Source organism: Leuresthes tenuis, unplaced genomic scaffold (genome assembly GCF_036924035.1).
Source record: "Leuresthes tenuis unplaced genomic scaffold, fLeuTen1.0.hap1 SCAF_9, whole genome shotgun sequence".
Taxonomy (NCBI): domain Eukaryota; kingdom Metazoa; phylum Chordata; class Actinopteri; order Atheriniformes; family Atherinopsidae; genus Leuresthes; species Leuresthes tenuis.
This window is the reverse complement of record NW_027325363.1, coordinates 13,912,647-13,929,149: the sequence shown is the minus strand read 5'-3', so window position 1 is coordinate 13,929,149 and position 16,503 is coordinate 13,912,647. Positions and strand designations below refer to the sequence as shown.

General features: G+C 40.4%; 1 protein-coding gene across 2 annotated transcripts in view; it reads left to right on the top strand.

The window, feature by feature from the left end:
- The window catches only part of dscaml1 (Down syndrome cell adhesion molecule like 1), a 98,044-nt gene that overhangs the window by 6,211 nt on the left and 75,330 nt on the right, over nt 1–16,503 (top strand). For both annotated transcript variants that reach the window (XM_072392440.1, XM_072392441.1), the window contains exons 2-3: nt 3,562–3,882; nt 11,056–11,202. In XM_072392440.1, coding sequence (XP_072248541.1) covers nt 3,562–3,882; nt 11,056–11,202 — 468 coding nt within the window. The remainder of the gene's footprint in view (nt 1–3,561; nt 3,883–11,055; nt 11,203–16,503) is intronic.

The window sequence follows — 16,503 nt, the reverse complement described above, 5'->3', positions numbered from 1 at the left end:
TTTTTAATTTGCCATCACAGGATGTTTTAAAGTTTTATTTTTAATTTTTGACCAAGTTGAAGTGGCAGAGCATAAGCAGTCTTGAACCTCATAAAGGCCCATAGAAAAGATATGAGAGATTGTGAGGTCCTTTGGTTCTTGTGAATTACTGTGTAATTTTACTTCATCTGGTGTTCAAAGTTACCAAGATAAAACAGTGAAAGAAGAAGAAGAAATCTTACAAATAGATGGGACATTTTTAAGGAGCATAAGGTTAAAAACCACAAATTCAGAACTGTATTATGAATTGAGAGTGTTGCAGCAATTCAGAGTAGGATCTGATGAAATATATGAACTACTGAAGACGTAGTAGTGATAGACTTAGCAGGAAAAGGAGACGTAGGAAGGACTATCAAGGGCTGAGAGAGAAAGTTGAAAAGATGTAGAAAGTGAAGGCATTAACAACACTGACACTGTGACATTGACCCTGGTGCCAAAATGCCATGATACTCAGAGCACTTGTTGTAGTGACTCTCAAACTGGGAGAGTGGCTCCAATAGAATCCAGAGACAACAACAGAGACCTAGAAGACTGCAATCCTAGGAACAGATAAGATACTATGAAGAACCCTCAAGCTCTCAGACCTCCTGTGGGGGCATGAGCTTAAAAGGTTGACCGCCCACATGGAGGCGAGTGTGGAGTAATTTTATACGATTACTAGCCGGTGTGATTCATGTCCTCAATCAGTAACCTTAAGGCCAAGATAAGCTGGCTGATTCAATTTGAGAGAACTGAAACATGCTAACCTCAAGTTTTGTATGATAAATACTTTGACAGGTGAGCCTAAAGATAAAATCTATGTGAAAGTGAAGGAAAAAAATGGAGGAAGTTACAGATACACTTCTTTGGTGAACATCCCATCCTGGTTATGTGAGCCTATTCAGCGGGTCTTTATTATTAGAACACATAAAATTATTTGATTATTTTGTTATTTGCAGTAGGGAATTAGATAAAATGTCCTGAGCAGAAATTTCACATAAAGTGTTTCTATAGTGAGTAGAACATTTGGGTGCTCTCCATGGTGCTGAAAGGGCAGCTCAGTCAGCCTTTGAGAGTGACTTTAACGTGATTGACATTGACTCAAATAAAGAAAGGATTGAACTTGACCTAGTTTCAGATTTTAAAGAAAGCATCTGCTATAATGTTTCTCCACCGCTTTGACGTCTATACTGTAAATATGTACACCATCTCATATTTTATACATGCACCCAAGCAGCAACTATCACAGCTTGCATTTATTTGATTTCTTTTGCACAGTTTTTGTCTTTGCCGTTGGCTGAGTTTGACATCAAAAACTGAGCCAGTCATTGAGGATTAACCTCTCGATCCCTTTGACCTGACCACACAGATTCACACACTCACTCATTTAGTTGCAACCTAACGCCCTTGCACCTGAGTATCTTTTACCCCCAACCAGACACCCATGTGTTTCTATAGTATTGATGTATTTCTCTTTCAGCTCCAAACCCACACATCTATGAGATGCTGGAAAGTCGGACATCGAACTCCCACTGCTGTGCGCTTACAAACTTTATAGACTTCATGGGTGTGTTAAAATGTGAAAGGAGATTACGTGGGTTCAACTTTGTGTCTGGCAAACAAGTTCCACACACATATTAGCAATGCCTGTCTGTGGGAAAAGACAAAGGAGATGTGTTTGGGTCTAAAAAGAGTATCTACAATAAAGTGAAATGGCAAGAAAAGTGACTCAAATAAGATAGGTACACGCAATGACAGACAACAGACAATAGAGAAGAAAAGGAAAATCATTTTACATCAGTTTAGGTCTTTTCCTTAATCCCATCATTTTTACTTTTGAGCTTTTTCTCGTGGGATTCATTCAGTCATGCCATGACATTAATGACATTGCACTATAGCAGGTTACTATTTATACTGGACAGAACAAAATAAAAAAGATTTAGATTACCAATTCATTCTTGCTCTTGCTTTGTATTCAGATCTTTAATAAAACCACTGGGCTCTGTCTTTCATTTCATAGCTGGCCATTAATATTATTAATTAATGTACAGGGATCAGTAAAGATTTATGACTAAATGTCATATAATGCCCTCTTTATACCCCCACTCATAGCTGAGACCATATTTCCTTCCAGCATGTAGGAAATTACATAGATAGGGCTAATCCAGGCATTGTTGACACAATCCAGGAAAAGGGATAAATTAAGTATCATTGTCTGAAAAGGAAATTCTCTGGCCCGGGGCACAGCATCTTCCCCTGGCCACCAGCCAAGCTGAGCTCAGCACTTCTTTACACTCCTCTATACCGCCACCCCTCCCTAGTCCTAGAAAACACATGCTGAAATACACAGATCTTAAAGGATGTTTCAATACTCCACTCTAAATTGGATGAGGGCATTTTGTGTGAGAGGATATTTGGAGATCCATTTCCCCTTAGGACAACTTATCTGACAGCAGCTCCTCATCTGTGCCACAACTGCATTGTTGTACAGCAAGCACATGTGGCATCAGCTCCTCAGGCGTCCACCGCTACAAATAGGCTCTTGCCTGCAATTATAACACAGAGTGAAGCTGGCCTGAGACATCCAGTATTTTGCTGTCACACCTTTGCAAATACTTTTTTCCCCTACATGATAGAAGGCAAAGTTTAGTTATGTGATTAATTTACCCTCCTACTGAGATGTATATATCCATAGAACTTCCTGGAAACAGTATATTAGATCCTAAATATTAGGGTAATGCATGTAGGATGAGATGGATGGTCACACTTTGACAGTTTGAGAAAGTTGTTTGGATTAAGGTGACCTGGATGCCTGTAGATCAGGATGTGGGTGTCTTTAAGATTTAGTTTTAATAGACAGTGTTTCTGTACTGTGAGATTAACAGTGCTCGTCACTGAATTAAATAAATCAAGTGAAACAATTGCATAATAAATACACATAAAGTACGTTGTATGGGAATTTGTTTTAATTTGTTCCTCATACTTTTCAAATTTTTTGTTGAAATTTGTGCTTTCATATGCCATAGAAGTGGCTTCTCTTCCTTTCTTGTCATTCAACAAATTTGGTGGATCTGCAGTTGACAATTTTTAAAACAGATGTACTTACATCAGTATTGCTTACATACAATTATGAGTTTCTGTCTGGCTCACTGATAAGAATGACAATATTTACTCTATTTGAGAATTCTCCAGGTTCTCACATCAATAGAGCCTGAGGTTATTCAGTTTGGCCTTGCAGTTTTTAAGCTATATTGATTCAATTTTAAGATATTTTTAAGGTGGAAGTTTCAAATGGTAGTCTCAGGCTGAATAGGTTAAATAACGGCACTTGTTCATGGAATGCTTTTATGTCAATAAAGTGCCAATATGTTTATCTGAATTACAGCTTTTATGTAATGCTTTTTTATTTGGTGTTTGCAGGATTATTTTAATATGTTGTCTTTAAGAAATACATTTTGATTGTGTGAGTGCTCTCCTCTTTTCATTCTGCTGGATATACTAATACTGCATCTATCTCTATCTCCCTCTCTGTCATCCTAACAGTCAACAGTGAGGATGTTGTTTCTACACGGCTGTACTTTGTGAACGCCTCCCTGCAGCGGGTGACCTTCTCCAGCTCAGTGGGGGTGTCCCTGCCCTGCCCTGCGGGCGGCGCCCCCCATGCCGTCCTGCGCTGGTACCTGGCCACCGGAGACGACATTTACGACGTGCCCCATATCCGCCACGTGCATGCCAACGGCACCCTCCAGCTCTACCCTTTCTCCCCCTCTGCCTATAACAGCATCATCCACGACAATGAGTACTTCTGCACTGCTGAGAACCAAGCAGGCAAGATTCGAAGCCCCAGCATTCACGTCAAAGCAGGTGAGGTTTGGACACAAATGAAAACAAAGCCAGCGGTCAGAGAAATTGAGAAATTGTTTCAACTCTAAATTTGTCATTTTATTCTACATGACCACATTTATATTTACCCTGCTTATGGTTCAATTGCAACATTACCCAAGTTTCACTTCATTTTAGAAATAACTCTTATCAAGTTTCATCAGAGAAACATGATTTCTCTGTCCAAATGCATGCTGTATCCCTTTAAAGAGCAATAAAACACTGCTCCTTCACCCTGTCTCTGCCTGTTGGTAATTAAACAAAAATATGTGTGGTGGTGACAGTGGCTCTAAAGTATGCAAAGCTAATTCAATGGCATCTGTATTTGGCTTGTTAATGCTATTAGGATAAGAAGGGTTTTAGTAAAGTATTTTCATGTTAGTAACTGAACATAACTCAGAGATGAGAAAGCCGTCATCATATTTTGGTCTTAAACCTATGTCATGAACACATAAATGATTGAAAGTCTTCACTGCTCGTTACTGTGCCATGCAACCACCCTTCTACCTTCTTCTGAGGGTTTCATGGTTTGTTGAAGGACACAGTTGAGAATGTCATTGGGTTTGATGTGGAAATGCTAATATGAGTTGTATTTTACTCAAGGTGTTTGGTGTCGTACCTTACAGGACGAAACTCAATCATACCCTGAACAAACAAGCATGACTGTTTCAATTGGAAACTTGTTGTAAAATTGTTATGAAGAGTCTCTATAATATGGGATTGCAAACATTTTTGAGCTCACGTCAGTCTTTGTGGCACATCATGTCATGGGCTGGAGTCAGTTTATATCACAATTTATTGTCAAATGTTGATTTTTTTTTCATTAAAGCAGATTTCAGCATTTATTGTATTTTTTACCACAGAACCCTTTCTGAACACAAGCAGGGGATGCTGTAGTTCACAGGTGCCGCGTATGAGCCTACTGAGCACCTGAAGAAAAAATACTGTCTTTTCTGCACTATAAGGCTCACCTGATTATAACGCACACCCTCAATTATGGGGTCCATTTCTGTATTTAACCCATACATAAGGCGCACCTGATTATAAGGCGCATTCTAAAACATATAGTATAAAACTCACTCACTGGGCAAACGCATTAATGATGGCACGATTCAGTCGCTAAGTACGAGCTTGATACAATCTTCGCGCCATTTAGAGTGAATGGCTGGGATCCGCCTAACCCTGTATTCACACTGAACGCAAAGCGAACGACGGAAGTGGCCAGTTGCCATTCATTTCCAATGTACGAGAGCGAAGAGGCGCAGCAAAAGTGAACGTGGAGGTGAGCGGTGCGAAAGGAGAGCAGTGAGTAACGCGGAGGGGGCTTAATGCCCCGATGAATGCTCGGCGCTCCCAGCGGTAAATTCAAAATGGCGGTATCCGTGACAGATTTTGGAATCCGGTGCACTGGATTATATGGTGCACGGCCGATTTTTGTGAAAATTTAAGACTTTTAGGTGCGCCTTATGGTGCGGAAAATACGGTAATTGTTGCAATAACATAAAATTGTGTTTAACAAAGTGAGCAAAGCAGTGATGTTTATCCTGGATTCCACACTTTTTTAGAGATTCTTTAAAGCTCCTTTGAAATAACTCACAGAACGATATTTTCTTCTGCACTTAAAAAAAGGAAGCTCTGGAGGTTAATCCCCTCATAAAAAAAGAACAGTCTGGTCTGACTGGTCAGCTCCAATAGCATCAGCATGCACAATCCACCATCCTGCATCAGCTGCAATGCAAATTTCCAAAAGCTGTTAAATTGGATGCAAAATACACCTCCAAATGCAGGATGAGTCATCAGCATTTTTTTGGAGTGTTAATTTGTAAAACTCTGAAAATGATAAGAAATACAGCTGAGACATTGCTGCTATACAGGTGACGTTTAGAGTAACATGTTTTAGATACATAAAAACACTTGAACATTTGATTTTATGGGGACCTAAAAAGTGTACTTCAGCAATTCCCAGGTGAACTAATAAAATTGAGTGATACATTTTCCAAACATCAAATCACTTGTTTATAATTCACATTTTTACTGTGTTAAGAGTTCAAGGATAGAACATGCAAACTCAGATTTTGAAAAACATCCTTTAATGTCACAGTAATAGCAAACACTAAGAAAACACTAAGATAGTGCATGGAATAATCTTTTGTTTTCTGGTTTTTGATGTTTCACTTTAGGACTCATTCAAGATTTTCATAATAGTAGAAGAATCTCTAAATCCCAGCATATGTACATCTGTAAATATGATTGCCTAAACTGCAGTTATATTGTTATCCTAGATCTACAACTTTGCTCAGTGTGGCGAAAGCTTCTTAAAATGCTATAAGCTGAAACCTGTAAATTAAAACACTTCATAAGTAAGACACAGCCACACAGGCAGTTGGTTTGGTGACCCTTCCATGCTCCAAGCCAAGGTCAAAGCTGGAGAGAGGTGCTGAACACACTGAGAGAAGGTGCCACTGCTCTTCTCACACTCACAAACATATTCACACAAAAATGCAAAACACATTCACATGACCTCATGTAATTTACACACTTGATACAGGCATATACAACAGACATTCATGCATGTATATTCACATGCATATGCGCACATCCACTCAAACACAGAGACAAAACACACACTCATACTTACATGCACACCAGCCTGTGTGTAGCTCATGCCAGCAAGCCTCCTGTCTCCCAGTCTCTCCATCTGTCCATGGACTGGAAAGTCCCCTAACTACACACACACATGCATACACAAACACAAACATATATGTACACACATATACAGACAGACGCACACAGTCATTTTCCTCAAGCTGGCAAACCGCGTTTAGTTGCCAGGTCTTTGTCAGGGTGTTTGGCAGGGAAGAGTGAACTGCAGACATGGGAAGATGTGAAAAGAATCATGAAAAAGTAGATTTTCAGGATATGGGAAAAGGCTAGGACGACATTTTGACTGTGCTTATCATACTCACATGCGGAGACAGTCAGCTCTTCCCTACCTGACACATGTATACTCGTAAAATGAGTCTGAGAAACGCTGCTGGATTCTCTTCCTCACACAAACAGACCCATATGGCTTGCGTGGTCCCCAGAGGAGGACAGTCCCTCCAGCATGAGAGTGACCTTCTAGCTAGCCTCAGTGTTGCAATGACCTTCCCTCACAAATAATTACAACAATTAATCAATTAAATGCTGAGGCAACCACAAGTCCACAGCTCCATAACCAGGGCTCATGTGCATGTGTGTGCACCTCATTACCTCCAGAGCCCAATGTAACACTGAGGCCCACTTCTATGATCGCACACATACTGCACCCCCATCCATGGTTGCCATGGGCGACACAGGCGTGAGTGCTAGGGTGTGGCATGCCCGTCTCAGGTGGTACAGGAGAATGATGACAGCTGACAACGCACAGTGAGACAGCCCCCACAAAAATCTGCCCCAACCCCCTCCTCACCATCCGTGCCATTCTCCTTCCCACTCTATTCCTTCTCTTTACATCCTCACATCTTTTTCTATCCCTCCCCCTCTTTCTCACCCTCTTCCATGCATGCTGATAGTGGTCCAATAATAGCAATACCACCAGTCTGGATAGCTCCACACTTATGAAAATCATGACGTAAGCTGCTTGTTTTCCCTGTTTTTCTGCATATATTCTTACTCATCTTACGCACAACAAAAATTATGACTGCATTATTTTCTCAGCTGAGCTAAATTGCTTTCGTACCAGGTAATTCCGCAGAGGCTTACACAAACTTAAACAGTGCACGCCCATGTTAACTAAATGCAAATAGACAGCAATGATAAAACTTACCAGACTTGATATTCAGTCTCATGCTATTGGTTATATAGTCTTCATAAATTTAAAGTAAGGAAAAAGCACACATTTATTTAGTATATGCATGATTAGATATAAGTATATGGTATAATATATATACAATTTTCACCTATTCCTTCTGTTATAAATGCATAAAGGAGGCTAAGCAAAATCTCTCAATGTTTTATCATCAGAGAAAATGGGCAGAGTCCACCTATTCCATTCCAACCTGTTCACATTTAATTTATATGAGATATTCTTTGTAAGTTGGGCACCAACCCCAACAACTATGTTTTAAAAACTTTTCAAGATGTTCAGTAACACTTCTCTCACATCTGACTATTACACATAATTGTTTTTGCACTTCATTGGCACTAAGAAGAATAGACAAATAAATGTCACTTTTAGTTCCAGTTAAAGGATGGACATCTTTTACTTTAAATCGGAAAGTCCTTTTTTTTTTAACATGCAGTTTAATGTCGGAGATGTTTGTGCTAATAAAATATGCTAATTTAGTCTGGGGTTTTTATGTGTTGTGAACCCAACACCTCTTTAGACAAACTTAATAAATTAAATGGGGACACCTGTTCTGTAAGTCCCACCTCACCTGCCTTTTGTTTGGAACAAAATACCCAAACCTGCAGAAGCCCAGACAGTACAGCAGGTGTTAAGATCTTCCTCCATCTGCCCTTCTCATCTCTTTTCTGGCTGACATGTCTTACTAAAACCAAGAAATTCTGTTCCTGAACTGCTATTCTCCTTATTTCATCATTTTGATTCAGTAATGAAACCATCGCTTAATTTATCCTGTGTTTCATTATATTTCTCCTCCATCTCCCTCATTCTCTGTGTTTTTACTGCTTGCTTTATGAATAAGTAAATGCAGTATTTGGTTTCCCTATCATTAATTATTGAAGCGACAGTGATACAGGACTTGCCTCCCAGTGCGCCCAGTTGCCCAGACCCATGTTTTAGCTCGTTTCCAAGCAACCAGGCTGCATATAGTCAGGCATCAGTAACATCCCAATAATTCTGCTGCACATGCGATGAGAGGGAGTGCAATTTACACACAAATCAGTCTACCATTTGCATCATGTCACCAGGCTTAAGAGGATGAATATGTGATGCTTTTTCCCTCTGTGTCTCTTCTATCTTCAAAGAGAACTGTGTGATAAATGACAGGGATATCTCAACAGCTGCCTCTTATTGGGTTGATTACAGGGTCATGTAAAGGGGTCATGTTGTCATCCAGAGCATATTTGACAAGTTTTAATTGGAAGAGGCAAAGTTAAACTTTACTCCCTCAAAGGGTACTAAAGGTAGCGCAAGATGGGATCACAGAGAGAATGTACAAATCTGAGGTGACCTTGACTGGAAATGAACTCCCACTGAACTGATGGCTGTCATCACTGCTGCAAACATTTACGAGCTGTCAAGCTGATTTTAAACACTCTATGAGGGGCTCAGTGGGTATTGGGGATTTTACTTGCTATTGACAAGAGGCAGCAGGGTCAATCAGAGAGTAAATAAATGATTGAAAGGATTGGCTGGGCCACAACAGCCGAGGCTACTCTGTCGATCCAGGCTATTGATCCGCAGGTAGATGGCATCAATGAAAAACTGGGGCTGTTTAAATGAAGAATCCAAATGAAGACCTGATTAGAATAAATTGTATTTTAGCTTTGATTTGTTTAACAATTAAGCCAGCTTACATTACTGGCCCATGTGTTACAGGCCTGTGTTACTGGCCTGTACTTTTGATTTTGTAGTTTTAACTAACACAAAATATATAAATTGGTGTTGGAAAGTCCAAGACCCAATGTTATATGCCTTGTCCATTTTTGGTAAGGTTACATATATGATGGCAAATGAAATTCTACAATTTTGTCAGAACAGGGCCTCCTTTTTTCAATCATTTACAGGTCAGGAAAGACGAAAGAAAATGTCAGAGTTCAGCTGATTATGAATAAAGTGAAAGCAATGACAACTTTTAGGTGAAAGACTCTCCACCACTTGGACAAGGACATCGACTTTGGTTCCATTGGGTTCCAGTGACAGTGGTGGCTGGCATAAAGCATTATTAATGACCAAGGAAACTGGCCTTCAGGCTAGGCGTTAATTATATCACTGGAGAGCGGGGGGAGAGAGCAGGCACAAGGGGGGGTGGGGCCACTGTTGTGTGTGTGTGTGTTTTACATTGTTAAGCCATTACTGTCCTCATTTCTAAAGAGAGGCCTGGCTGATAGATTGCCAGAAACACTCCCCAATATCATCCTGAGACCCTATCTGATTTCTGTAATTGTGTTTTTCTCATCTTACTTATGTCAAATGGTCTCTTTTTTTTGTCTATGTCAAAGTTACAGGAGAAAGATCTGTCTTCTTCTAACATCTCTTTAAACAAATGAGATTAAGATGGTGGTTAAGGCTACACGGTTCAGTTTAGAAAACCGTTCCTTTGTCATTCAATGTAGCTGGAATGCCCTTGAACTACCTGTCTGTCCTTCTTACCAAAATAATCTATTAATCTAATTTCACTTTACTTCATTTATTTAATGAAAATTTATGCTCTGATTCAGCAATTCACATTTCTCACTAATCTAGATGTGACAGAGTTAACTGGAGAGATAATTTGGTTAGCTACAGGCTACTGTTTTCATCATTAAGCCTGTCTTAATCACCACCATCCTTTCTGTACACTGGCACAGATTCACAGTCTAGTGCTCTGCATGCCATGTGCAGAGAGTGTGTTTTTGATGCCTGGCGCCTGCATGTGACAGTTCCATCGGCTGTGAGCAACCCTCCACTCCTCGCGTCTCATAGCATCTGTGGCGTAGTTCTTTAAAAGGCCAGGGGCTGATCACTGTGTATCCCCTTCAATGCAGCTCCAAGTCAGCTAGGCTTACAGTCAAACTGTGACTTTAAATTTGAGGCTAAAAAGTGAGGCAGTCTTATTGAATGGAGTTGAACCAGATGAAACTGCTTGTTAGCAAGTCCCTGAGTTGACTGTGGGCTCATCAGGATAATAGGGTGTCAGCTGTAAAGTTGACCGTGTGATTATATATATATATATATATATACATATGAGGCCTTTGTATGGAATTTGCATGTTCTGTCCATGTATATATGGGTTCTCTCCAGGTATTCCGGCTTCGTCCCACTGCCCAAAAACATGCATGTCAGGTTAATTGGTGACTCTAAATTGTCCCTAGGAGTGAGTGTGAGCATGGGTGGTTGTTTGTCTTATTTGTCTCTATGTGGCCCTGTAGTGGAGTGGTGACTTGTTCAGGGTGTACCAGCCAACTTGCTTCCTTTGACTAATACATTTTTTTTTCTTCACACACCAGTATTCAGGGAGCCCTACACAGTCCGTGTTGCCGACCAGCGCTCCATGCGGGGTAATGTTGCCGTGTTCAAGTGCCTCATCCCCTCAGCCGTCCAGGAGTACGTCAGCGTGGTGTCCTGGGAGAAAGACACCGTGTCCATCATCCCTGGTAGGACTTTAAGCCAATGATAGTCAGCTGTGTTACACCAAAAACACAAACTAACACATTAAATTTGTGATTGCATGGTTTGTTTGGTCATTCCATGGTAAATAATAGAAAGCAGATGATGTCAGTCCAATCCAACATCCAAATCACACAGAAAAAGAACATTTAAACATTTCATTGTGATTTGATACAGATCTGTTTATTTATTTTACTGGAATCAGTATCAGAGACAAAAGATGGAAATTTGACTGAATTTTCTTCTGCCTGGCACATTTCTGGTTGCAGCCTCACTGACTGATACTGATATAGTTATTAACTGTGTTACAAAGATAAATCAGACATTGGTAGTCATGTGCCATTCGTGCATTGGAGCATTTGAGAGAGAGGACAGAGGTGTGTGTGGACTGGGAAGGAAGGGTCTAATCTTAAGTGACGGATCTGTTTAGTTGTTCATCACAGTCACCCCAAAGAGAGCAATCATACCTCTGGAGCTCTGCTGTGTCTTGAGTTTCCTTTCAGACCATTTGCTGTTTAAAGGAGGAGTACTAATATCAGTTTGAATCTGAGCCTCCTGCTTGCTGCCCTTTGTCTGTGCACTGACATTTGTGCGTGTGTCAGTGTGTTCAGGCTTGTGTGGCACAGTGTTAACATCTGCTCCACGGAGCAATAGCAAATTGCAGGATGTCAGATGAGACTGTTTAGGTCAGATGATACGTTTTGCTCCCTCTGCCCCTTATCCTGCTCTCTGATACGGAGTGCTCGTTTCATCTCTCAACAGTGTGTGTATAAGTGTTTGTGTGTGTATGTGTGCCTCTTTGTATGGCTCTGTCCTTCACACAGGAGCACTCATTGATCCAGCACAACAGTAATGTGTGTGTCTATGTGTGTGGGTGCGTGCGTGTGTGTGTGGCCTGAGGGGGGTTTCCAGTCTGGATCGATAAAGCTTGTTGTTGGATTCCCCTCTCTCTTGTCACGGATCCCTCAGTGTGAGAGTGGTGAGACCAGGCAAGTCTGTTTGACTCATAGCTCTGTGTGTGAGTGTTTGTGTGTGTGTGCGTGTGTGTATGTGTGTGTGTTAAAGCCACTGTATCATGGCTGAGTATTAAGAACTCAGTGGGAGTATGTTATTGATCTTTTGGTAAAACATTCACATACGAACAAGCGAAAGCATGTATGAATATGTACAAACACACATACACACAAATGCAAACTTGCATCGAAATGAGCAGGTTTCTTGGATTTTTTCTAAACTGTACATAATTTAGAAGTCTTAATAACTGATATAACATAAATCTTCTGAATACAATAAAGAATATCTACTGAAAATTTCTTCAGCCGTCAAAACATGTGCCAACAATTATCTTTATTCAATTATTTTACATCTAAACATATCTATTCATTTTACGCCTAACTATAACCGACCGCATGTTACTGTGAAGTAGAAAAGTCTAACGTTGTTGGACAATGTTAGGTCTGATAGGATTCCAACTTGGTTCTTTTGCATGACGGTCTGTGCTGTAACACTGCCGTCCAACATCTTCCCTCCCTCACCTCCTTAAAAGCATTATTGAACTTGTAATATTCAACCCGATCTCACTCCCAACTTGGTCACTGCGGTTTGAATGCAGAGGGTATCCCCAAAGTGTCACTTTTGGACATACATGATTTCCTAAGCTGATAATGTAACAGTCACCTAACAACCACATTACCAGTAACATCACTATAGGATGATGTTTTCCTCTCACCGTAATCTTGTATCAATGATATTTACTTACGAAATGGCCATGCCAATTCCTATTGTATATATTAATCTGAAAAGTAGTCCCCATATATTTATGCGTTTATGGGGTACACTGTTTGTTAAAAAACTGGCGCAAGGTGCTCTTGACCAAGAATTAGTGTGTCAACGAGTCTGTAAAAATCATAATTATGAATCATATAAATTTGCATTTTAAAAGATTTGAAACCTTTTCTGGTTTCCATTTTTCTTCCTCACTTTTTCACTCTCCACAGCTGATGAATAGGTCATATTAGTAAGACAGTGCTCCTCTTCTTTCCGTCCATCTTTGGCTCGAAGCCTCCTCTCATCTCTTTCCCTCCCTGGTACAGACTGGTGGCCTGTGTCAGCATCATAGCCACACACACACGCGCGTGTACGCGCACATACGCACATACTTTAACACAGAGTGCATGTGTGGACCCCTTCTGCCCCATTGCACTCCACCACACCTCATCCATCCATCCATCCACTTCATCCATCAGCTCCTGGTGGCATGTGCAGTTCTCAGCCTTTCAATAGCACTCGAGAAGGTCTAGTGGTCTGCCATTTATTAGGAACATTGTATGCCAAGGTATTGGCTTGACAAGATGACACATGTCACACAGACGGCTGTGTTGGTCAATAAAGCTGAGTTTGAATGGGCTTTGATGAAGAGGCAGGAGGGTGTTTGCTGACAGCTGGCCTCACTGTGAGTCGACCCTGCCTGGGTGTCGTGTCACTATTTGACAGCCAAATCTGTTTGCTTTTGTGGCCCGTTCATAGACTGATGTAAGGGGAGTAGAGAGATAGACAGACAGAAAAGACAGACAGACAGAGGAGGGGTTTATGTGTTGACTGTCTCTCGTGGTTTTTACTCATCTGTCATACCTCCCCTTCTCATGCTACTTCTCTATCTAGCTACGTCTCTCCCTTTAATTGATGGTTTGCTGGTGTTGCCGTCAGTTAGAAAATTAGCATTTGTTTGCTTGTCAGTGAGGGAACCGAAAGAGTACCCACTGACCGATGCGTATGAAGGAACTTCATGCGTGTGTACGTGTGAGTATGTGTGTGCGTGTGGCAGTTTGTTAGTATCCATCTCCTCCTCCAGTTGGAGCTTAAACAGTGTGAGTTTTATATGGTAACCATGGTAACGGGTGCAATCCGGCAGGCGGAATGAGGAAGGTGTGAGGATGCATCGCTGCCTGATTTTTATTAGTGCATCACCATGGCTCAGCTCCACCACACTCATGCATACACACAAACAGAGGAAAGAAAAATGTATGTTTATTTTTCTTTCTTTCTTTCTTTCTTTCTTTCTTTCTTTCTTTCTTTCTTTCTTTCTTTCTTTCTTTCTTTCTTTCTTTCTTTCTTTCTTTCTTTCTTTCTTTCTTTCTTTCTTTCTTTCTTTCTTTCTTTCTTTCTTTCTTTGTTTGCATGTGCTACAAAGAGACCCATAAACTGCCTGGATCAGTGTATTGGCAAATATCTTGTTGCAGATATTGATATCTGTTAGCTGTAATAAGAAACTGCATCATAAAAGAGTAAATAGCAGTAACAGTACCCATAAAGAAATGTGTAAAAGTTTAAACAGTATGGACATTTAGCATCTTATCCATTTACACCATTATATCGGGGAACCATCTGACTCATAGCCATCTTGGTGCCAAAGTCAACGATAAATATACAGCCAGAGCATAAAGAACTATCTTCAGTGACATGAAAAGCAATTTAGTTTGCAACAGGTGTGATGTTTACCGCAGAGACTTGATTTCAACGTCACCAACTCAGTCTGAGATTATAAGAGGAGACGAAAGGAACTGAAACGGTTGCCTGATCTATACCGCTTGGAGACCTTGCCACAGTTTTACTGAGACATGTTCTCCACAAGGTATAGAACAACTTACCCGCCAAGTATCCTGACTTCACTGCAAGTACACTTTTAGTTTGTAAGCTCTTAATTTCTAGACTGAAACCACCCGAAAATATTCCTTAAAGCCAGTCACTAAGAATTCCCTAACTGCAGGATTTTCAAATAAAAAACTACAAATGCCACATCCTTATTATTCACAATATGTCTTGGCCACCTCTTTACTGAATCTGCTATGCTTGGAAACCTTTGGAAAATGGTGATCATTGCATTATTATAAGAAATTTTGTAAACTCGAGCAAAGGGAGCTTTTAGGGGGAGAGGTTAAAACATTTGCACAGCAGATTTAGATTTAGAGAAATACATTGTCAGCCTAAAACAAAAATGTATATAAAATATAGTGTCAGTGAAATTTTAGGACACATCCAGTTATACAAAATGAATAGGTAAGTGGGCTCAAACTTTCGACTGTACTCTGTACATAAGATTCCATTTTTTTCATATTTTTTCTACAAATTTCTGATGAAATATTGCTTTTATAAATAAATGCTAAACTGAAAATGCAGGACTTTGTTCGCAAGTATTCATTGTCATCTTTGAGACTTTGTGTCATATGTGTTTAGTTCTTGGGAAGGTCTGACATTAAAAAGGACTTCAGCTTTGATTACAACACACAGAGTTTATGCGTCCATCTGTACCTCCTTTATCTTGAAGTCATGGGAGATTGTTCCCTTACACAGTCTGCATGCCTAAAATCAAAACTATGGCTAGTTAGAAATTACCAAGTAGCCAACCTGATTAAGGTGTGATCAAAACTTTAGACATGTGACATTTTTAAGTGCAGTTTCATTTTGACAGTGAACTCACGTAGAATCTTGCAAATACTGCTATCAGACAGAAATAGAGTTTTATACAGATTCTTTGACATGATATGTTTTAGCTCTTTTACTCTTAAGCCAGTAACATATGAAAGGCAAGCAGAATGATTCAATTACATGAATGAACAGCAAGTGTTACAGTGCATGGATGGATTGATTTGTTGATTCACTGATCAGGTGCTATAAAATAAGAAAAAGACTCACAGAAAGTATCAAAGATGAGGAAGATGTGGAAAACTGTGACGTCTGTGTTTTTGTATTCACTGATTGAGGCTGTTTAATCTCCGCTCTCTTTCACACACACTGCCTCCCTCTCTGTGAAGTGTAGCGTCACCACAGCTGCTGCAGCTTCTGTCCCAGTCTCCATTTTGTGGCCACTCTGCAGAGGCCTTTTACTCTCGAGCCCTCTGTATATTTGCTCCTAACTTTATCCCACTTTCCTCCTTCCTTCCTAGAGGCACTTATTAGGAGATAGTGAAGTGACAATGCATAGTCTATTCCATCCACTCCATCAGAGCTTGAAGTGAACAACAGATAGGCACCAAAACAGCAGTATAAGCAGAAAAGGAAAGACAAAGTGGCACAAAACCATGACATGCTAAATTATGCAGATGGCAAAGTGGGTACAGAATGGAGGGATGATGGAATGAGGTGGGTAGGTAGATGAGGACATATGAGAGGGAGGGCAGATGGACAAAAAGAGAGGTGTGGGCTCAGTTTTCTTGCTGTCCCCAGCACCCCAGGGAGAAGAAGAAGACTAGGGCTCTAAAGCCTCTGTATCCCACCATTAAAGATGTATC